The sequence below is a fragment of the Cyclopterus lumpus genome, chromosome 4 (genome assembly GCF_009769545.1).
Source record: "Cyclopterus lumpus isolate fCycLum1 chromosome 4, fCycLum1.pri, whole genome shotgun sequence".
In the NCBI taxonomy this organism is placed as follows: Eukaryota; Metazoa; Chordata; class Actinopteri; order Perciformes; family Cyclopteridae; genus Cyclopterus; species Cyclopterus lumpus.
Genome location: NC_046969.1, coordinates 3,357,529 through 3,379,435, shown reverse-complemented (window position 1 = coordinate 3,379,435; position 21,907 = coordinate 3,357,529). Strand labels below are relative to the sequence as shown.

At 42.6% G+C, this 21,907-nt stretch overlaps 4 protein-coding genes across 8 annotated transcripts in view; 3 read left to right on the top strand and 1 right to left on the bottom strand.

The window, feature by feature from the left end:
* slc5a9 (solute carrier family 5 member 9) overlaps positions 1 to 2,932 on the bottom strand; it is a 9,888-nt gene extending 6,956 nt beyond the window's left edge. Inside the window, exons 1-3 of one of the 2 annotated variants that reach the window (XM_034530843.1) lie at positions 2,887 to 2,932; positions 1,940 to 1,998; positions 806 to 910 (exon numbers count right to left, since the gene is read on the bottom strand). In XM_034530843.1, the coding sequence (XP_034386734.1) occupies positions 806 to 910; positions 1,940 to 1,998; positions 2,887 to 2,917 (195 nt within the window). In that variant the 5' untranslated portion in view covers positions 2,918 to 2,932. Of the gene's footprint in view, positions 1 to 805; positions 911 to 1,939; positions 2,012 to 2,886 lie in introns of both variants that reach the window. The other variant, XM_034530844.1, reaches the window with a different exon arrangement.
* Positions 2,933 to 5,187: 2,255 nt separating this feature from the next.
* Positions 5,188 to 7,153, top strand: mrpl55 (mitochondrial ribosomal protein L55). The gene is made up of 3 exons (XM_034530981.1): positions 5,188 to 5,272; positions 5,473 to 5,683; positions 6,692 to 7,153. The coding sequence occupies exons 1-3, from the start codon at positions 5,199 to 5,201 to the stop codon at positions 6,839 to 6,841; spliced, it is 435 nt and encodes a 144-aa protein (XP_034386872.1). The 5' UTR covers positions 5,188 to 5,198; the 3' UTR covers positions 6,842 to 7,153.
* A 698-nt stretch (positions 7,154 to 7,851) lies between these two features.
* Positions 7,852 to 12,402, top strand: ndufa11 (NADH:ubiquinone oxidoreductase subunit A11). Its single transcript, XM_034531712.1, has 4 exons — positions 7,852 to 7,956; positions 10,804 to 10,896; positions 11,570 to 11,692; positions 12,219 to 12,402. The coding sequence occupies exons 1-4, from the start codon at positions 7,878 to 7,880 to the stop codon at positions 12,329 to 12,331; spliced, it is 408 nt and encodes a 135-aa protein (XP_034387603.1). The 5' UTR covers positions 7,852 to 7,877; the 3' UTR covers positions 12,332 to 12,402.
* Positions 12,403 to 13,116: 714 nt separating this feature from the next.
* On the top strand, positions 13,117 to 21,465 carry ctns (cystinosin, lysosomal cystine transporter). 4 transcript variants are annotated; one of them, XM_034531332.1, is made up of 12 exons: positions 13,135 to 13,223; positions 14,194 to 14,296; positions 14,491 to 14,569; positions 15,661 to 15,751; positions 16,002 to 16,058; positions 17,579 to 17,682; positions 18,543 to 18,680; positions 19,128 to 19,227; positions 19,791 to 19,910; positions 20,328 to 20,498; positions 20,749 to 20,866; positions 20,950 to 21,465. In XM_034531332.1, exons 5-12 carry the CDS (start codon positions 16,023 to 16,025, stop codon positions 21,099 to 21,101), a joined length of 939 nt encoding a protein of 312 aa, XP_034387223.1. In that variant the 5' UTR covers positions 13,135 to 13,223; positions 14,194 to 14,296; positions 14,491 to 14,569; positions 15,661 to 15,751; positions 16,002 to 16,022; the 3' UTR covers positions 21,102 to 21,465. The 4 variants fall into 4 exon arrangements, with proteins under 4 accessions (XP_034387221.1, XP_034387223.1, XP_034387222.1 ...); XM_034531330.1 differs by lacking the exon at positions 16,002 to 16,058 and having other exon boundaries at positions 13,117 to 13,223; XM_034531331.1 differs by lacking the exon at positions 16,002 to 16,058 and having other exon boundaries at positions 13,138 to 13,223; positions 14,198 to 14,296.
* The last annotated feature ends 442 nt before the right edge of the window (positions 21,466 to 21,907 follow it).

Here is a 21,907-nt window from a genome sequence, read left to right as displayed (position 1 = left end):
ATGTGAGGTCAAAGGTCAGGGATGTCGTATGTGTACAGATTGTAAAGACCTCTGAGGCAAATTCGTAATTTGTGATATTGGGCTATATAAAATAAACTGAATTGAATTGAATTGATATGATTCTTAAGCTATTGTCATTAACACGTTTCATGAGGTCACATTAAACTTGACCTTTGACCACCAAATTCTAATCAGTTCATCCTTGAATCCAGGTGGACGTTTATGCCAAATTGTAAGAAATTCTCTCCTGGCTTCCCACGAAGTCGACGGACTGTCGAGGCATAAAGAACCCACAACATATCAGAAGAGTAACACTTTACAATGCTAGTGTAAAGTGTTACCTGTCTGATGAGAGCCACACACTGCTCATCACCGTGGCGATGCCAGCCCGAGCAAGAAGCATGCTGCGGGCTGTATCGTGCTCTAGGGATGCTTCTCTGCAGTAATGATACAAGGAAAACCTTTGGGGGAGATTTGTTGATAGAAGAATGGTTCCAAAACCACCATTTCTGTCAGATGTATAAAGCCGCATGTACACCTGGCTCTGAGTTATAAATCTCAGTCATTGTGGAGCTTTTCACTCACGAGCACCGTGCAATGCTTGAACAGTTTCACAATGAAGAATGTCCAGATGTGCAAAGCTGATAGAGAACCATTCACACAGACTCATGGCTGCTGCCAAAGGTGCCTCCACTAAATATTGACAATGTATATTGTGTTTTACAGGATGAACCATATGCCAGTAGATGAGGAACAAGAAGAGGCAAACGAGTGGTCGCCACATTTCTCAGACTGTGTTCCTTACGTTCCATTCAAATCCCCCGACGGCGATTCCTCCTGCTGCTCCTGTTCCTGCGAGGCCAATGAACAAACCACTGCCAACATTACTGGACATCAGAGAAGCTCCGATCTGGAAACACATTCACAACAAAAGCTTATATCAGAAGGTTGAGTTCATACAGATCTTGTATTATGGTGCCATTGTTTAGAACGTCAGTGGGCTGTAAACCCAGAACTATATGTAAGTACAAGGGAAGAGGACAGGTTCTCATTTGGATCATTTTCTCTCAACACTGTGCACAGCATTACATCAACTATTGAGACTTCTGGGCATACAGGCCTGACTGTATATTACTATTCATCAACTCCTCGTACTGAACACGACTCTTGAACACGTTGACACAGAGGTCGTCAACTACATCTGTCCAAGGGCCACAATTCTTCCAAGCAGTCAATGATGGGGCCGGACTTTCAAATATCTGTATTTTCTATTTATTTAGGCCCAATTAGCCTATCACAAAAAAATAAAAACATAAAAAGACAAAGCTCTCAAGAAACGTGGGACTAGATGGCAGAAATATTGGCATTGACCTGCACCAGGTGGAGGAAGGTCGAGGTGACTTTTCTTCTGCCGATATATTGAATTGGACAAACGTCAACATAGACGAAGACGTCTCCTTTACTTTTTGATCATACTAAAATGGGAGAAATTGATCTGCAAAGAAAGTGCAGCGGACTGAGTGTCACACTGAGCCCGTCTGAATTTCAAGCTGTAAACACACAGGACCTGCCGAAGAGCTGAGGATACCCACTGTTTATCAAGTGTTGGCTTATTGGAATCAAGGGAAATTGTGTGTGCAATGAAAAGTAAATATATCACAGCCCAGAATAATGAAGAGGCTTATTTTTTTCTTTGACTGAATGAATGCACCACACGTAGTTTGGATTTGACCTATCTATAAAAACACTACTTTGTTATTCATATCATTAATAAAGCTGAAGATTGACCTTCCATGCTGAAACATCTCAATTATGTATTGGCTACTGACTCCTGCACTGTCCTCTACCGTCAGAATAACTGTTCAGTTAAAAACAACATGTTGACAAAGACATATTACATGTTCTTATGGAACTGAGAACCGAACAAGATGTGACTCACAGGCCACCAGGTCATTGAACGGCCAGCCAGGAAGTAGCCCCTCACAGTGCTGCGATTGGCTCGCGCTGATGACTGTAAAGGGGGAAGAGGTATAGATCAGTTCTCATGCAGTACCACACATTTACAACCAATGAGCCTAATGTGCTCCCAGCTGTACCCTTTGCATACTGAAAATAATGAATAAAACACATACTGACTCATTAAAGAACAATCACATTTCAGGCTGCCTAGGTTATGAAAGAAATATCCAACATCCATGTCTAGAAACAGCTATCTTGAAAAGAACTTGAAACACTGTCACCGGCTCATGGACTGTAAAGCTTTCTCATCTCTCACAGAATGAAAAGGACCACTCTAAGAGCCCAAGCTGGTAGCCTACCTGGTAGTTTCCAGGCCTTAGCATTTCCTCTGATCATGTTTAGGATGCTGTAATAGCATTTGTGGAATCCAAAAACAGTAATTAAATATATTTCACTTTGTGAAAGGAGCTACATTCCAAAGTCCGAGCATAGCTATGGTTGAGGGGTTGCCTCCACACTGACTCAACATGGCGATGGCTGAGCAGCTGGCTAGGAGCTAACAATGCTAACAGCCCTAACAGTGCAAACATGGGAAAACAGTGCTGAGTGGCGGTTACTAGCTAGCCAGTAGGGCACACATGCACTACTATGCACAGACTCACATGCACTGGCATGCACCGACTCACATGCACTAGTATGCACAGACTCACATGCACTAGCATGCACATGCAAGCAGAGCGGCTATGTAAATAAAGGAGAAGCTCTGATTACAACACACACTGCCGGTTCTCTACTATATCGTTTTCATTTACAGAAATTTTGAGTTTTGCACTTTTAAGTGTAAGCTCTCAGGGGTTTAACACTATCATGCACACTACAATGAACCTAAAGATAGTGTAGGTGCAAGTGTTCCATGAGTTGAGTCACTTCCAGGTCTTACCCAGATCCCAACCACCATGACGAAGATAAAGTAGACGACCACCACAGCGATGTCAGCAGCATCCACACTGACACCTGTGCTGGGGGGGGCTGCAGTGGTGAAGCCTGAGGAGCTGCTGCCTGCAGCTACGCACACACAAATCAAAGCACAGTACAGTCTATAGCCTACTAAGTACAAGTATAAACTGTAACTCAACAAGGCTGCAGAGGGGGGAATGTCAGCTGGGACAGCAGTGGGGCTGAATTCCCAGTAAATGTTTGGCTGACAAGGTTTGACTCTTTTTACTGACTCAGGTTTCTACGAGTCACTCAGTAAAGGGTTTTTGAGTCAGTCACCGAGTCAGTCACCCATTGGCTAATGAACTCCAGCAGAATCAAACTTGACCAGCTGACCAATACACGCTGCATCATTACACAACTTAAACCAACCAAATAACTTGTGTTGGATTGCATGATTGATCAGTCATAAACTTCTAAATGGGGACAAATTAAAATAAAGCATCTCATCAGTCAACTAGTTATTGGAGATTGGAGATGGAGATTGAATCGTTTCAAACTATTCAACTGGGACGTATCAACAGAAGTCCAGTCAGAGCTCTGATGAGATGCGAGGTGCAAAAGAAACTCTCCGAAAGTGCACACAATCATAGATGAATTTTATTCATGTATCCTTAATCATGAGAGCGTGATTGAGTAATGTTTGGATTTTTAAAAAAATCTATTCTAGATGTTTACTAATGTGTACTAATTTCACTAAAATGTACTTACGGGCATTTACAGTCAACAGAAAATAAATATTTCAACCAAATGTTTCCAGTCTATGTGGTCTGTTGTGAATGTCTGGAAAGGGCTATTCCAAGTTACAGTTCCCCAGAGAGCTCATCTCCTTCCTTATTATACCCCCAGATAGGCCAGTGTGGTTTGTCTTGCCGGGCTGAAGGTGAAATGATTTTGCAGGTGTTGGAGTGAAAAGCTCAGACAGACTGTGTAATGTCCATTCCTGTTAAGAGTTGCTGAATCAGCTGTTTTAACACACATCTGTCTCGTGTATAATCTGTGTCTCTGTGTCACATGTTCTGTAAAGTCTGCTCAGGACCTTCCATAAAAATGAAGCTCGCTGTTGCGTAAGCAGTAGTTCACGAAGCCAGCGAGCATGAATGTGAGTGAGAGAAGGTCAGACCTGTGGTGAGACTGGCAGACATGTTGATTCCGATCCTTCAAATAGTGTTAAAGAAAACTCAGTCCTCCAGCGATCGTCCTGTTTGTGTTGCTCTGACTGTCACCGAGATCGTGGATCCTGCTGGTTAAACTGACAGAGGCGTCAGAATCAGTGCAGTTAACCTGGAGCTTAATTATTAATCAATCTGTTATGGAGACAGGGAAACGTCTCTGGTTAGCTATAATTGGCAAACCCTGACACATGACTCAATTTAAAAGGGGGTCCACAGTTGGCTCTGGGTGCAGTCGTATATAGATTGATTTCATATTGACTTTTTCAGTCCTGATATACTGATACCTGGGCCGATACCGAGTCCTGATCCGATACCAGTGTGGAATAAATACGCTGTATGTGTGGAAGAGACATCGTTTTGTATGTAAGGCCACATCAGTCCGGACTTAAACATTGTTTTACTAACTTAGTAAAAACAAATTGTAACAAAGAAACACAAAATAATGGTATTCAATACCTGATCCAGCTACTTGACTTGAGAAATCCATTATCAGTATGGGTCGGCCCTTTATGTCTCACCCAATTGACCTCCATTTAGATTTGACCACAAATATGAGAGAACATGTCATTGACTAAAATATATATAGAATAAGCAGTTGTTCACAATGTTTTTGACGGTTGGTGATGTATTCAACTGGTCTTGTGGTGTCTTTGTTTCTAAGTGTAAACTTTGTTTCTGCAAGGGAGAAGCATATCAGATTAATGCTCTGAATGTAAAGTTATGTAGAATGCTGAAAGATAAATAATTGTATTAAATTCAGAGGCTTCTTTATTTACCTAATGATGAAAAATATTCCAGGAACAATAGCTCATCAATCATCATCATCACCACAATTTCTTATGGACCGATGATACTTTACTGTGATTTTAATTACTTCTTACATATATATTTATTTGTTGTTTTGTCCACTTTTAACACCCCTGGTATGAGCCGTGTTGTATGTTAAATGTACCTGTTTTTATTTTATAAAGAAGGAAAAGCCCATCCTCCGGAACAGTAGGTGGCGGTATGAACCTTCCTGGTTGCAACCTACCGTTAATTAAAAGAAGAAGAAGAATGTTGCCCTTCATGTTAAGTGCTTCCGGTCAGAGTTCCATGGTCGCGAACATGGTTTTACTGAAGCTGCAGAGCGTTTTATCACGGTAAGAAATGTGAACGAAGGGTCACGTCATATTCAGCCACTCTTTCGGCTTGTTGTCAGATAACACCCGGTATCGAACCCGCTTCACGGCGGTGCTGGTGTCTCCACAGAGACGGGAAAGGACGTTTATTCCTTCAGCCTGTTGTAGCTGTGGTCCGTTAGCCGGCTAACTCTCTGTGTGTGTTGTGTCGTTACGGGCAGGTGTGTGTGCCCCGTGCTCGTCAGTGCGCGCGCCGCGGGCCTCTGCCAGGCGTCCCCGCTGCACACGCAGACTCCTCTGCTCGGCTCCAACAGGACGTCGGTGGTGCGCTGCGGCCGCCAGAAGTACGAGAGGCTGTACCCCGTGATGCTGGTCCGACCCGACGGGTCCACCGTCCACATCAGATACAGAGAACCCAGACGCATCCTCATGGTCAGTACGTCTGCTTCTTATTGACACAGGTCACTGTTTATGATGGGATGGATTACTGGTCTGGAGCAGGATATGGTTGGGTGTCAGTCTCCGGACGTGGACAGTCCTGTCTCATGTCCTGTGAAAGCAGTATATGACAGTGGAACATCGTGACCCTGTTTTTAAGCAGACGGGCCAGAAAACCAACATCAGCAGAGTCACAAACAATCAGAATTTGCTCGACTTCCAGGGATGCATTTAAAAAAACTATAAAAACAATAGTTACAAATGGAAATGCAGGCCTGGCAGTTATTTTTTTAATTAAATTAAATTCAGTCTATCTATTTTGTATAGCCCAGAATCATAAATTACAAATTTGCCTCCAGAGGGCTTTACAATCTGTACACATACGACATCCCTGACCTTTTGACCTCGCATCGGATCAGGAAAAACTCCCCCCCAAAAAAATGTTAAAAACCTTTCAGGGGAAAAAAGGGAAGAAACCTTCAGGAGAGCAACAGAGGAGGATCCCTCTCCTCGGATGGACAGAAGCAACAGATGTTATGTGTACATATGAACAGCATTACAGAGTTACAACACATTCGATGAATATGATAGAATGATGAATAATTAGTAGGCATGGACCACGATCCAGATAACCACGACCAATGACTGTGTTGAGTTCCGTTATACAATCGGTAGTTTTCAAACCAAAGCTGAGGTAACCCTGATGACATCACTATGACCTCATCAGGGTTATGTTCTCAGACTTGATCAAGTTCAGCCAAAGCCACAGAGGACTTTATGAAGCTATCCTCCTGATAATGAATAAAGTGCTGATATTCACATGAATTATATAAACCAGAATCATGCTCTCTCAATCCTGTTAATACTGAACACGACACATCGTAACCTCCCCGCTCAAGATGAGGTGCACTGCTCCTATAGCATAGGAGTCTATAAGTATGTCTACTCATGTTTCTTATGTTCAGTACATTTATTCTTGTTCCTTTTGTGTGTTTTTGACAGATGCCAGTCAATCTGTCCATGCTGTCTGAAGAGGAGCGCCGAGCCAGACAGAAAAAGAGAGAAGTGAAGAAGACGAAAGAGCAGACCGCAGTCCAGTATGATGATGACTTCAAAGTCGACAAATACAGCCACTTCTGGAAGAGGAAATAACGTCTATGACTTCTATATACGTGAAAGGGAAGCCTGACTGGACCAGCGTCAGGAGAGAGCAGCCTCTCAATTCCATTTGTCCGTATACAGGATATTTGAATTAGATAAAATAGGATTCCTCCAAAAGGTGGTCTCTGGACACTGAGGCCAGACCAAGGACATTTGTAATGCAGGATGACTGACGATACACACCACCTGTAGCATGCAGAGCTCTGCTGCTGAGTGCTAGGACTCTGACTGGCCTTGAAGTGTAAATAACCTACGGATGGAATATGTAACAATGTTGAGTAAATAAAGTGTTTTAAAGACGTGCATCTGTGTGGTCCATTATAACAAGCGCACACACTTACAGACCGGACAGCCTAAAATATATGCTGATACCACTCAGGGGCGACTGGGTCTGTGATAGAGCAGGGTCGTCTTTCAATCAGAGGTTCATCTCCAGGCCCCAGTCATGTCAATGTGGTTTAACCCCCAAATTTGCTATATGGCTGAATGACTGTTAGTTCATCCTGATGGGCTCTTCCCAGTGTGCGAATGATGTAGTACAGTCCATCACATGTACAATTTGAGGCTCCTGTGTACACAGTACCATACTGCTATGATGATAGTGACAACAGGAAACACATCTTTACAAAATACTAAAAGTATGTTGGTAACCGAGTAGGGTATCATTATCTGTTTTAGGTTAGGACATATGGTACTCTTCACAAACGGCAGCAGCACCCAGAACCAGTGTTTCAAATGCACATTACGAGAGGAGACAACTAATTAACTATGGGAAGATTGTTTAATCAATGCGACTTTAGAGTCTCCTGATTAAAGGCAGTCATTGAATTAAATACTTTATGGGTAAAGCGGTTGAGCACGGGTTTGTTTTCCCTTCTGCTTTAGCGCCAGTGCCCGGCTTCAACTCCCATTCCAGTAGGGGGCGGTAATGCGCCACAGAACGGTGTCGTAAACGGACAAAAACATACGAAGAACACGTTTCTCGCGAGAACTCCCCTCCTTCGATCGCGTCCTTGCTCAGTCCAAAATGGGGTACTGGGATATACCAGAGGGCACAGGCTGTGTCGAAAAAACATGGATCACAACCAAACTAGCCACGGCTTTGGGTAAATATCAGTGTTGATATAACGAGAGCGGGTTCTTCCGGCTCGAGATTCAGCTTGTTGCGCTCTGACGGGAAAGATAACTACGTTAACTATTGTGAATGTTTAAGCTAGCTATTGCTAAACGCTACAGGGACTGCTGTAAAGCAAGCTATGATACGTGAAACTAAGTATTATGCATTAAGTTAACTCTATGATACGTTAAGTTAACTCTGATAGATTAAGTTAACTCTATGATACGTTAAGTTAACCATGTTATACATTACGTTAACACTGTGATACATTAATTTAACTTTATGATACATTAAGTTAACACTGATACATTAAGTTAACTCTATGATACATTAAGTTAACTAACTGTATGATACGTTAAGTTAACTATGATAAATTACGTTATCCCTATGATACGTTAAGTTAACTAACGTTACATGATACGTTAAGTTAACACTATGATACATTAAGTTAACACTATGATACATTAAGTTGACTAGCTATATGATACGTTAAGTTAACTCTATAATGCATTAACCCCCCTGTTACCTTTTGGGGTCAATTTGACCCCATTCAATGTTTAACGTCTAAAAAATATGATTGCTTCATATTTCTTAACTTTTCCTAATTTAATGGGTAAACATAAAATCAACATGATGATATGTTTTCAATGTCCTCTACACAACTTGTACACGTCAGTGTTCTTTGGGTCAATTTAACCGCAGGCTCTGTTAGCTCTATAAAACGTATAAGAAATATCAACATTTTACACACATTTGTTTTGGTTGTTTTTGATGATATTGAGGTCACAGCAAAAAGCTTTAGGGCCCTAACTTAACATAAGCATAGCTGTGGTAGTGCGAGAACCCCTGATAGTTCACATGATGTGGGGACGGGTAAATATGGTTCCCATGAAGATATTGATAGTTCACACAACATGGGGGTGGAGAAAACAAAAATATACAAGCTTGCACAGCAGCCTTCTAAACCATTTATCTTGGTGCTCTCTCAATTAAAAATGACTTCCAAGGAAAGGTTTCCATGAAAGTGACAGAGAGGAGAGTGTGTGAGACCGATGACGTTGAGGAGGTCCCTGATTATGAGGCATCCTCCTCTGATGAGAACGAGACCCTCAGTGTTGACCCTCCTGTCTCTCTCAACCACCAGCAAACCAACTACCTTCCATTATGGTCCGTCTCCCCACTTGAACAACAGGGTCGACTTAGTGCTGCTAATGTAATCAAAATGGTTCCAGGCCGACCAGATAACGCAGTCATCCATGTAAACATAAAATCAGATAGGGCTGCAACAACGAATCGATAAAATCGATTATTAAAATAGTTGGCAACGAATTGCATTATCGATTCGTTGTGTCGCGCGATTATTACGCCACCCAATAAGACGCGGAGATGTTTGAGTATAAATTTAAAAAAAGTTGAGTTGAGCGCGGAGCGGAGCAACAAAAAAAAGCCGGTAGAGCAAAGACCATCGGAGAGACCCGTAACGTTGTGCGAGAACTAACTTATTACCCCGGTGGTGAACGGCTGATTCTACGGAGACAAGCCACGCCCATGTCAGCTGTTCTTGCTCATGAGTTTACTCCAATTATTCACTGTAAATTATATATATATATATATATATATGTATGTATATATCCATCCATCCATCCATCCATTTTCAATACCGCTTATCCTCATTAGGGTCGCGGGGTATGTATATATATATATATATATATATATATCTATCAGGTTCATCAGGTTCCAAAGAACCACTCAGGTAAGCAGTCACGACGCTCTTTAATGGATCTGAACTCTTCTCGTGTAATACCGAAAGTAGAATAGTGTTTGAAAACACTTCTGTTCAAGCAAAAATATCCCTTTCCTTTCAGTAGTCTTTATGGATAATGTCTTCACTAATTATTTTTTACTGTAGTAGAAGTCGTACAAATGTCCTGATGATATGCAGGCCGGAACTTTTATTGCACACTTAATAATGTTAATTAATGTTAATTAAAAAACATATATATTTTTTCCACTTGCCTTCAGAAATCAAGCTGCCCAAAGTAACTTGCCCCTCGTGGTTATAAAATAACAACACACACTAGAGTTAATTTTCAGGTTAAATCTTTATTTTGGACAACAGCCTGAAGTTCCACTCACATCCTCCAATGCCACCCAACTAAAATCCTGCTTCTAGTATTTTTTTACCACTCGCCCGATCAGGCTAGTGAGTTGCCTGATTACTAGCCCAACATGGCATTTTACTTCCTTTACAATCCTGATGGCTAAGCCCTGACACAGTGAGGTGTCCTGATGGGCCACTGGAGTTCAGAAAGCTTTTTCTTTTTAAACCACACATATATAGAATGACCTAGACTTGGAATATACTTAATCAGTGGTGTTTTCACACTGTATTTAATGGTTTTATAAACACATGTTTAGCCTCGGAGGCTGTACATGTGTGAAGTGTACTTTATACAATACAACAATATGCCACAATATGCAGCAACTGCTGAGGCGTATGCTGCAGTCGAAGTACGCCCGGTTTTAACGTCTCTCAAGCTCACCTTTTTTAATATTGTTCACCTCTGTCACTTCCTGTGTGTATAAACGAGTGCAACCCTGTGAACGGCCCTGAGGAGGGGGGGAGAGTGTATGTCATTATCTCAACTGTTATTAGGTCTTTCCCCATGCATGATGGTGGGCTTTTTGTGTGGCCATCTGAAACCAATTTCATACTCACTTCTACAGACTCAGTCCAGGGTGACTCAGAGTCCTTTGTCAGCTTCAAGTAGAACTGGGACTATATTGTTGATTTTAAGTGTGTCAATGTTTTGTGGGTTTCTCTGTGTGTTTTCAGGCCTGGTTGGTTCAGCCTATCACATATTGGCATTCCAGCCTGATTCTGCATTGGCAGCACTACAGAGGGCTGGCAACACGACGGTTACCATGGGTAAATATGCATATTCATCAGTATTTAAGACCAAAGGCTGCTTCAAAACAGGGATACAGTGAAAGTTGTATCCTGCTAGACTAGTCCTGGAAACCTCGAAAAGCAATGTCATTATTTTAAGGAAATAAAAGAATAGTTTTATTCTCATAACTCACTTAATTGAATTGCTTTAATTTAAAACAAAGACTGTCCCGTATGAAGCCAACAGGGAGGGTTGGCATCTGCTCTTTTCACAGTAATACCTCCTAAGTGACCCATTTTGCTTTTACCGGACCATGTGGGTAGCCATGTAGACTACATGCCCCTTTTCATGGCGTTGCCCTACCGCTATCCTGTTCGGTAACTCTCTCAGAAAGATGCTTGAGATTACGAGAACCGAATCTCGACCAGAAACCCTCCCACCCCCAATAACACACACTTCACCAAAGGCTCTGGGCACACATGTTGTTGTTTTGCTCACATTTTTTTAAGGCTACATAAAATATAAAATATTCTATATTTCTGACTCGGTGTGAACATTTCTAAAGCGTTCCACATGGATTACATTTCAGAGGTGACAGGTAGAAATGTTCAGTGACCTGCCACAGTGGCAGATGACCCAAACATGTTGGCTTTCACATATTGTATGAACTAGTGTAAAGTTGATATGGGTGGTCTGTCTGTGTGGTTCCAGCCTCCATGGGAGCCATCTTCGGCATGGCCACTTGTCTAAGTGGTCAGGCCCGGGAAGCCCCAGATGAACCGCTGAACTACTTCATCGGAGGCTGTGCCTCTGGGATCTTCCTGGGAGCCAGGAGTAAGTATCGGGAGGAGGGGACCGCTAGCTCTGCTTCCTCCTGACCTCGCCTGAGGTCCGCTATCATTGAGGATGTTGTAGCCAAGGGTTATTAGTTGTGTGTATGTATGAAGAGCTCCCCCATAGCTGTAACACAGAGCAGGGGAGGGGCTTCAGCCTGCTAATATATACTATTGCCTTGTTTAACACCAGGTTTTGGTCCATCACTAAATGTTCATGTCAGGATTACAACGAAAATAGAATTCCTTGGTCAGCACTACATTTGACAGCCTGGAAATATCCTCCATACACATATTGTAGACGCTTCTTCTGTCTGCTTCTCTCTGAAATGGCTTTGAAGTTTTTCCAAACATTAGCGAGTCTTCAGTGACTGCAGTTAGTGACAGTGTGCATTTTACATTTTACATTACTGTTTAATGGCTGAGAAAGTGTATGTGTAAAAAAAAAAAAAAAGTGTGTCTAACGTCAGCCATATTGTGTGTGTGTGTGTGTGTGTGTGTGTGTGTGTGTGTGTGTGTCTGTCCAGCCCACAGTGCTATGACCGGTACAACAGCGTGTCTGGGTCTGGGCACGCTGGCCTTCTTCACTAAAGTGGGCAAGATGGAGGGATGGAAGGTAGCTGGACCCCCCAAACTATGAAGAGGAGGATGGCTGTACATTTAACTATGTTGTAAAAAGAGTTCATGTAATAAAGTTATTGTGAAATAAACTCTTGAGTGTGCTGTCGTAGTTCTGGGAGGTGAAGGCATCTCAAAATCTACAATAAAGTATCACTTTGACCTTTTTACAGTTTTTAATGATTTTATAATGAGTTTATTTGCATGAACACTAGTATCATATATATGTATATGTGTATATTTATATATACACTGTGCGTGTGTGTATATATATATATATATGATGTGAAGTGCTTGTAAACAGTTTTGTGTGTAAAAGAGTAAAGCAATCTATTAAAGATTCTACACACAAAACAAACGTCAACTCAATGAATAATTAGAATGAATGTGAAACAGCTGTTTCCTCCTTAAATAAACCTCTGACAAACACCCACACATTTATCGAACATATTTTTTCCAATTTCTATTACATACAGCCAAATGATGTATGTATTGGTTATTATCATGAGGGATCTTCAACAATGTATTGCTCAATCTTAGTTTTTCATTCACAAGGTAAAGTGGATCACGTGAGAGTGGGACAAACATTCACCTCAGGAAACACCTGTGCAGGGTCTATTATGTACTTGGTATGGTTCTATGAGTTATGGGGCAGAAAGTGATGAAATATCATTAAGAAGTAGAGTGTGGAGGGAAAGTCAAAGGAATCAAGCGTCTGACTCCTTGAGAGCTCTCGGAGGACGATGGCGCAGTAAGGCTCTATCTCCAGAGGGTGGCAGCACCGCGACGTAACGGATACCGGCTGCCGTAAATAACCAACGAAGAAGAAGAAGGCCGACTGAAAAGAAGAGGAAAAAAACAAACTCTGAAGTGTCTCGTGACCTGCCGGTGAGGAAGCAGTCAACTCAGCAGGCGTGAGTTCCTTTGTGTTTGTTAGTCCAGATAAACCTACGTTACTGTCATGTAACTAGTTATTACGTGACCGTCATGTAGCTAGTTACTCCGTTACTGTCATGTAGCTAGTTAACTAACTAGCTAGTTACTACGTTACTGTCATGTAGCTAGTTACTACGTTACTGTCAAGTAGCTAGTTAACTACTACGTTACTGTCATGTAGCTAGTTACTACGTTACTGTCATGTAGCTAGTTAACTACTACGTTAATGTCATGTAGCTAGTTAACTACTACGTTACTGTCATGTAGCTAGTTACTACGTTACTGTCATGTAGCTTGTTAACTACTACGTTACTGTCACGTGTGTTTAGTGTTCACTGTCGTTGCAGCCCCAACAGAGGAAGCAGAAGTTCTGGTCCCGTTTGGACTGCGCTTCTTCCTTCACAGTGCTTTGCTCTACTTCTTTAAGCGGATGTATCTGTTAGCAGTAGAATGATGTCCGTCTCCAAGTCATGTAGACTTGGTTAGGTTTCTTCATCCCTTAAGTCACTTGTTGGTTTCTTGATCCTCACTGGACCCGTCCTACTTCTGGTGTGGTGCACAGATATTGATTGGTTGAGTGGAGGCAGTACCAAAGCTGTCATTATGATAAATATATACAATGATAAAGAATATAGTAATGTAGAAAGAGTAGCCTCAACTCTCAAATAAGCATGCAGGTTAATTTGAAAAGAAAGGAATATTTACAAAATATAAGGTATTTATTTATTTGTTTTATATTACTTTCATATATAACTCTATATCTCCACAGTTGTGTAGGAACATTGTGATGTAAATATGAATTATGAAACAGAGCAGATTGATATCGTACATTGAACTCAAAGAAGTTCTCAAAAAGTAAACGAGCCCTGTGTCACCACAGTGTTGAATATGCGGATGTGGTCACATGTTGATATGTAAACGACTGAGGGGGCTCCTTGTGTTCTGTAGGTAGGCAGCGTCCATCATTCAGCAGAGATGTCCGGTCCTGGCCTGGCAAAGAGACGACTGCCTGCTCAGCTGCTGCTCCTGTGGATGCTGACAAGTGTCTCTGGTGAGGGACGGTCAGGGTTTATTTGCATGAGGCCGCTGCAGTGACACCACATCTGGCTTTAAACATAGAACCTGTTGTTGCTTTCCCACCCAGTACATGTCGAGGTCCTGAATGATAACCATGTAGTAACCTCATGATGAGTGAGCCTCTTGGGTTGGTTGTCCGTTTATTGTGTTTCTCTGTCTGTCCTCCAGAGTCCAGAGTGTATCTGTTGGCTCCATATTCTGTCACGTTTGAGGAGAACTCTGAGGCCAACGTCACCATAACTCCCAGGTATCCACAGAGACGCACAGCTAAGACCAAATGCATGTAGCGTTAGCTGCTTTTACGCTATCAGACGCCATTGAAGGAGGTTACGAATGAGAGCAGTTTCTGTCTGTCCTTTTTAAAGGAATTACACTTTTTACAGACTGTCAAAAGCCTTCCCTGTAAATTCATGAGCTTTTTCTGCACATGTTCAGTAATATGGACATGTTCATATGTCATTTTGCACCAGCCATGTGAGTTTTTGAAGGATTATCAGTTGATCAGCCATGGTCAGTCTCATAATTCTGATTATGTCACATTTAGGGACGTGTTCCACCACCGCATGAAAAGCTTTAAGTCGGCACACTGCGGCACAGACATTATCGTCAGCATCGCGTTGGTGTGGAAGTTCTTCTTTCCTTTTTTGATCAATAAAAATGTGTCATTTGAATGATTTGTTTTCACTCCAGAAAGTAACAAAGTAATTTCTTAACATTGGTTTACACTGACCTGAGGACAGTGGTAAAAAACGTTAGTCTGGAGCTTTGTTGTCAATTATAGTTCTTTAGAAAAAAACTCTGAATTGGCATTAATCCTGATCTTCAGATCAGACTTCTAAATATACCTTTTCAATTCTTAGTTGATTTTTCTAATGTGTTATTTAAACACCAAAGCATGTAAACAAAACCCATACTTCCAAGTATGAAGCTGAAAATGTTCATGATTAGCCACATTTAAACACTCCTTGACTTTATCAGGTTCACACACTCTGAATCCACAGCAGACAGCATTCTAAAATGTATTCCATTGCAATCTGAGATCGAAGATGACTCTTCTGTTTTCTGCTGTAGTTTTGCAGGTTCTTTGAAACCATAGCGTCAACCTTTATCCTACTGTGATCTGTTATTGAATAAGAAAGTGGATACTGGTTCTGCTTAGCTTTAGGCATGTTACACTCCACACAGTGCTGAAGCTGCTGCTTTTGTCTCAATGCCTCAGAAAGAGAATGTGCTCAGCAAGTGAATGACAGACGTAAACCCAGGTGCTGGTGCTAATGTGTTCTCCTGGAGGTTCTAAAAGCAGCTGTCAGGTTCTAACTCGTGTGTGTCTTCCTCTAGTTCCCCTCTTAACCAGTCGGCTGTGATTCAGTTTAATGTGATCTTCAGCTCCAAGTTGAACTACTCGTCTGTCATCACCGTGCCTGAGCAGGTAATTCAAGATATTTTATTGTCATATGCATAGTTAACAGACAGTTACTCTGTACAATGAAAAACGTACTTTACTCGGTATTCCTTCCACACAGTATTACAATAACTTAAAATGTAAGGCAAAAATATAATTTAAATTAAGAATACAAAAAGAAAAAAAAAAAAAGCCAGAAGTGTCTGTTGGGGGGTGTTGTGTCCCTGATGGTGTTCTGTGCTCTCCTGGTGACCCTGGTGGAGTAAATGTCCTGAAGTGAGGGGAGAATGCTCCTGAGATGAACTGGTTTCCATACCATACTGGGATTGAGCTGGTAAGGACGCTCTCCATCGTACATCTGTAGAAGTTGCTGAGCATTTTGGGTGTCATGCCACATTTCCTCCACCTTCTCAGGAAATCCAGTCGCTGCTGGGCCTTTTTAATGTTGTGCAGTGCGTTGTGAGACCAAGTGGTGTGTGCTGCACCCTCTCCCTCCTTGGGTCAATAATCATCGCCTTGGTCTTGTCTGCGTTCAGGGAGAGATTATTATCCTGACACCAGGCCACAAGTTCCTCCACCTCTCTTCTGTACGCCGTCTCAGCCCCACCAGTGATCGTTCCAATGACCGCAGTATTATCCGCAAACTTGATGATGCTGGTGTTTTCCTGGGAGGCCACACAGTCATATGTGAAGGGGGGGGGACAGCAGGGGACTCTGTACACATCCCTGGGGGGTCCCTGTGCTCACACTTCTTGTGTCAGATGTACGCTTGACTGACTGACTGACTGGGGTCTGCCTGAGAGAAAGTTCAGCCCAGAGGGCTGAAACGCTTCATCACTATTAGGGTGAGTGCCACGGGGTGATAGTCATTCAGGAAGGTCACAGTGTTTTTCTTTGGGAGGGGCACGATGATGGTGGACTTGAAGCAGGTGGGCACATAAGCTTGTGCTAGTGACAGGTTGTTAATGCTCTGATGAGCAGACCCTGAGGGTACGCCCGGAGATGTTGTCTGGGCCAGCTTCCTTCCGTGGGTTCTCCTCAGAAGCGTACGCACCTCTGTTGTCACAGTGAAGGGTGAGTCCTGTGTGCGCTCCATCGTCATGAACCCTCCCTGTGTGTTGGTGTTGAGGGCCTCAAAGAGGGCATAGAACTCATTCAGCCCATCTGGCATTGAGGGTTGGCTGGTTGTGACTCTCCTGCTCCCCTGCTCGTAGCCTGTGATGTGTTGCAGTTAGTAGAATCCCTCCAGCTTCAGTCTGTATTGTCTCTCGGCTCCTCTGATGGATCAGGTCGTATCTGGCCTTCTTGTAGTCCTCAGCGTTGCCTGAGGCAAATGCAGTGGACCAGACTTCACAGTTAATCCAGGGTTTTTGCTGCTCTACTGTGGACTATGAGGACGCATCGTCCTCATAGTCCACAGTAGAGCAGCAGTTCTAAACATGCCCCAGTCTGTACTCCCAAAGCAGTCCTGAAGCACCAGTTCAGTTTCTTCATCCCATAAGGTTCACTTATTGGGGGGCTTGTTAACGCACGACACCAAGCACAAGACGTTGTGCTGCATGTTGCATGTGGACGGACTTCCGACCACTCTATAATCTTATCTGCCAATAATTCCAAGGAGCTTATTTCTGTGTGCCGTAGAGCTCCACTTTGGCCTTTAAAAAAAAAAAAAGAAAGATATTCAGATGCCTCAAATGCAAAGAACAGAGCCCAGATCAGTGAACATGTTGTATGCTGACGTGCAAGATGAGTCGCGTAGATCAGCCAAAGCAAACAGAATCGGGTTTATTTGTGCGTCAGCCAGAAGATCTCCAATACGCTGTCGACTAACACCTCCTTGTTGTTCTCGTTTAGGTGGTGCTGCCAGTGGAGGCAGTCTCTGTCAGCTTCAATGTGACGGCCCACGATGTCGGTCAGGTGACCACAGACCTGCTGAGTAACAACACAGACCTCAACAGGTGGGTGTCTTCACAGAAGCAGCACGCAGTGACATCATGGACTGACAACTGTATGGTGTCAGTCCAAGCCCCGCCCCTACAGGACCCTGCATGGTGTCAGTCCAAGCCCCGCCCCTACAGGACTCTGCATGGTGTCAGTCCAAGCCCCGCCCCTACAGGACCCTGCATGGTGTCAGTCCAAGCCCGCCCCTACACGACCCTAAACCAGGGGAACTGTTTTTTTAAATTTTTTTAAAGAGACTGTATGCATGTATTGAGAGAGAGAGAGAGAGAACAAGTAATAAAAGTAAACAGACATGGCCAAGAGGAATTGTAGGGGGAACCCAGTGTCACACTGGTCTGTATCTGGAGTGCGGATTTGTTGGTTCATGCTCATTCATTCATTGAGACATCGATGATCAAAGGGTGTGCATTGCAGACGGCTTCTCTAAATGTGGGTTACTAAAAACAGAGAAAACCACAACTTCCTTAACTTTGTTGTCACTGTCAACATGATCGACCTGCAACAGAAACTTGGAGAAAACACAAGCAGCCACTTGCACTTCTAGTGGTCTCCAGACAGCTGCAGTAGTCCCAGCGTATAGTTAGGTATTTGAAAATATAACAACAATACATTTTGACAGTGAGCCCCTTTTTATAAGACGGAATCTTATGTTTGTGTGTGTGTGTGTGTGTATATATATATGTGTATATGTGTGTGTATGTATATGTGTATGTATATATATATATATATATATATATATATATATATATATATATATATATATATATATATATATATATATATATATATATATGGGTATACTGTGAGTCATGCTGTACCACTGTCACATGTCTTTGTGTCTGACTCTCTCCTCTAGTTCGACCATCAGCATCCACTTCATAGTCGTCCACAGCAGCGTCCTATTGGTGATCAACCAGGTGATTGGCTGGATTTACTTTCTGGCCTGGTCGGTGTCCTTCTATCCACAGGTCTGGGAAAACTGCAGGAGGAAGAGGTAGATTTTTTTTCTTTCATCTCTGCATGCAGCAGCTTGGGATTGGGTAGCATTCAGAGCTCTAAGGGGTCTGCATTTAAACAGTCTTTCAATGTTTCAGCAGTTTTATTGAATTTGTATACTCTTGCCCCGCTGTTAATTAGTAATTGGCTTTTTTGAGATCTTAGTAGTAGTAGTAGTAGTAGTAGTAGTAGTAGTAGTAGAGGTGAACAATTGCTTTGCAGCATGCATCCTACACTCCCTGATGGATGCTCAGCAGCTTGACCCAGCTGTATGTCTGCTTAGGTTCAACTACATCAGCTGGTACCAGATTACAACAACATAACAGAATGGTTTAGTTTGTGTTTTGCCGTCATTAGTCAGACAGATAGCTGACAGGATTGAGATGGGTATAATATGCAACAAGTCCAATAAACTAACAAATACATTGAACATGTTTGTTTTCAGTGTTGTAGGTCTCAACTTTGACTTCCTGGCTCTCAACCTGACGGGCTTCATCGCCTACAGTGTCTTCAATATAGGGCTGTTCTGGGTGCCTTATATAAAGGTAACGTATATAAGTGAGGCTCAGTCTACCAGTCCTGTTCAGTACTGCTGGGTCTGGAGAGACCGCATGACCTCACACGTTTACTAGAGGAGTTTTATTGTGAAACACTGAGAGGAAGTGTCCACTGCAACAGGGAATGGCTTCAGTGAAATTAGAAATACATTTAGCCAGATGGCCCCTGTCCTTGTTGTCTGACTTGATCATTATGGTAAATAATAAAGATATAGGATGTGATTTTCAAAAAATCCTTTTATTTATTACTTATTTAAGATGGTTAGTTAGTATTTTCTTAACTAAATGAGAAGCCTATTTTGATGATTACTGTACAATGATCATCAAAATAATAATAATAATAATAATCTCATTGTGTATCCTAATTATTTTGGCCAGGACCCTTGATTTATGATTTCCTAATCGGGCACAATTTCCCATTCGTACCTGATCAATGTTGCTTCTATTTCAAGGTTGAAGGTTTGAATCCCAGTGGATGTTAGCAGCACAGTGTTAGCCACGTTAGCTCTGGAATGAAGCATGTTAAGTGTCAGCTGTGTGCCGCCCTGCAGAAGGAGTTTCTGACCATCAACCCGAATGGAATTAACCCCGTCAGCGCTAACGATGTCTTCTTCAGTCTCCACGCTGTCCTGCTGTGTTTGGTCTACATCAGCCAGGCTGCTGTGTTTGAGGTGCGTGTCATAAATGCCGATACAGCGTGCACAATCATATGAACATGAAGTTCAGAGACACTTTTCAGCAGACTTCAAAGAAAAAGTGTTTCTCCAAATAATGTTATTTTTACACTGAATATTAAACATAGCTGTGTTGTCGTGGGCTTTTAGTATTTCTTTAGAGTAATGCTTTGAATGGAAACAGCAAACATCAGTGAGACTATCTATTTCTATATATTTATTCTTAATGCCTGCCATCTAGTCTTAAGGTCTTTGTGGCGCTCGGAGACAATACCGCTTTTGTCCACAGGGACCGCCAAAGTTGACACAAGTTGAAAGTTCTTCACAGTCGCTTTAAGTATGTGATGCCGTCATGTGTGTGTTTGTGCATTGTTGGGTCTGACGGGTTAATCTTCTGTGTCCGCTCTCTTCCAGAGGGGGGGTCAAAAGGTCTCCCGTACGGCCGCGTTCCTGTTGGTGATTGGCTGGACCTTTGCCTTGATCAGCTTGTCTCTGGCTGTAGCCAAACAGATCACCTTGTTGGACTTCCTTTACTATTGCTCCTACATTAAGCTAGCTGTCACTGTGATCAAATATGTGCCACAGGTAACACACACACACTCTCACACACACACACACACACAGATGCGCGCAGACAGAGATAGAGAATGGAAACACCTGGACAGTGATTACTTTGGAATACAGCAGCCACGCAGATAAAATGACTTGTTACAATGTTCAGTTTACGTCGACTGAGACCATAAAAACATTTCACACTATGTGGTTCCGTATTAAATGGACTTCATGAGATGAATAATCACTATGAGATGGTGGTGGTGTTGATCTGTTTCTCCAGGCGTACATGAACTACTCGAAGCAGAGCACTGAAGGGTGGAGTATAGGCAACGTGTTGCTGGACTTCACCGGGGGAATCCTCAGTATTCTACAGATGCTCTTACAGTCTTACAACAATGGTAACTACGTGTTATCTGGTGCAGGAATGAATAGTGATATCGTGACCACTGTATCTTACTAACTGTGATGCGTCTCTCCTCAGACGAGTGGATGCTGATATTCGGCGACCCCACGAAGTTTGGCCTGGGTCTGCTCTCGGTGGTGTTCGACATCCTGTTCATGATTCAGCACTACTGTCTCTACAGACAGCCGCCGCAGTACGAAGCAGTTGCAGAGCAACAAGATGACTATTGATGGACTGTAGTCTGTAAACGCACAATCACCAATGAGCACACGGCTGCTTTCTATCGGTCTACAAGAAAGAGCGCACAATAAATGATTGGATCTGCTCCGGAGGAGTCGTGGGAGTCATCTCTGAAGTCGTCTCTGACTTGCATCCTGATAGGATGTCGCGTTTCACACACGTAGCTGCTATGAGCTCCGTCTTAAACATCTCAGGATCAGCACCTTTTTCCTCTTTTTCTTTTTACCACTGTATGAAAATATGTGACTGTATTTTACTGGATGGAACTATTTGATAGGTGTAAGAAAACCAGATGTAATGATGACTTTGTAAACACTTTTTTTTAAATAAATGCAATGTCAAAATTGAAATCAAGGGGCTTTTCTCATGTCAGTTTGTACAACCTCGATTCCTGTGAGAACATGGACAAAGTATCCAAGTATCTTTTTTGTAGTGCATCTCCTGAACATTGTAGTTTCACCGCTGCAGACTGATACACGAACATCCGCCTGCCGTCGCGTCATAACTCGTAGTTTAGTGAAGTGGTCGGATTCTCTAAACACTGCGGTTGTCTTTTCCTAACTCCTCATGAACTCTCCTTCCCATCTTTCCTTGACCCCGTGACATTTTCCACAGAGGTCAAGTAGGTCATCTCTGAACTATTCGACCCCAGCCCAGCTCTGCCCTGACTGCGTGTGGCCCAGTGCATGATGGGAAATGCCTGGCTGTCGCCACATCAGAGCTGATTGGCTCTTAGATTTGACAACAAACACCACGTGTTGTAGAAAATCCTTATTTTCTGTGTAGTTGTAATACT

Coding starts and splice junctions, on each gene's coding strand:
- mrpl55 (XM_034530981.1), top strand. CDS start 5,199: ATGTTAAGTGCTTCCGGTCAGAGTTCCATGGTCGCGAACATGGTTTTA. Junction 5,273..5,472: donor CTGCAGAGCGTTTTATCACG/GTAAGAAATGTG, acceptor CGTTACGGGCAG/GTGTGTGTGCCCCGTGCTCG. Junction 5,684..6,691: donor AACCCAGACGCATCCTCATG/GTCAGTACGTCT, acceptor TGTTTTTGACAG/ATGCCAGTCAATCTGTCCAT.
- ndufa11 (XM_034531712.1), top strand. CDS start 7,878: ATGGGGTACTGGGATATACCAGAGGGCACAGGCTGTGTCGAAAAAACA. Junction 7,957..10,803: donor CAAACTAGCCACGGCTTTGG/GTAAATATCAGT, acceptor GTGTGTTTTCAG/GCCTGGTTGGTTCAGCCTAT. Junction 11,693..12,218: donor GATCTTCCTGGGAGCCAGGA/GTAAGTATCGGG, acceptor GTGTCTGTCCAG/CCCACAGTGCTATGACCGGT.
- ctns (XM_034531330.1), top strand. CDS start 14,221: ATGTCCGGTCCTGGCCTGGCAAAGAGACGACTGCCTGCTCAGCTGCTG. Junction 14,570..15,660: donor AACGTCACCATAACTCCCAG/GTATCCACAGAG, acceptor GTCTTCCTCTAG/TTCCCCTCTTAACCAGTCGG. Junction 17,683..18,542: donor AACAACACAGACCTCAACAG/GTGGGTGTCTTC, acceptor TCTCTCCTCTAG/TTCGACCATCAGCATCCACT.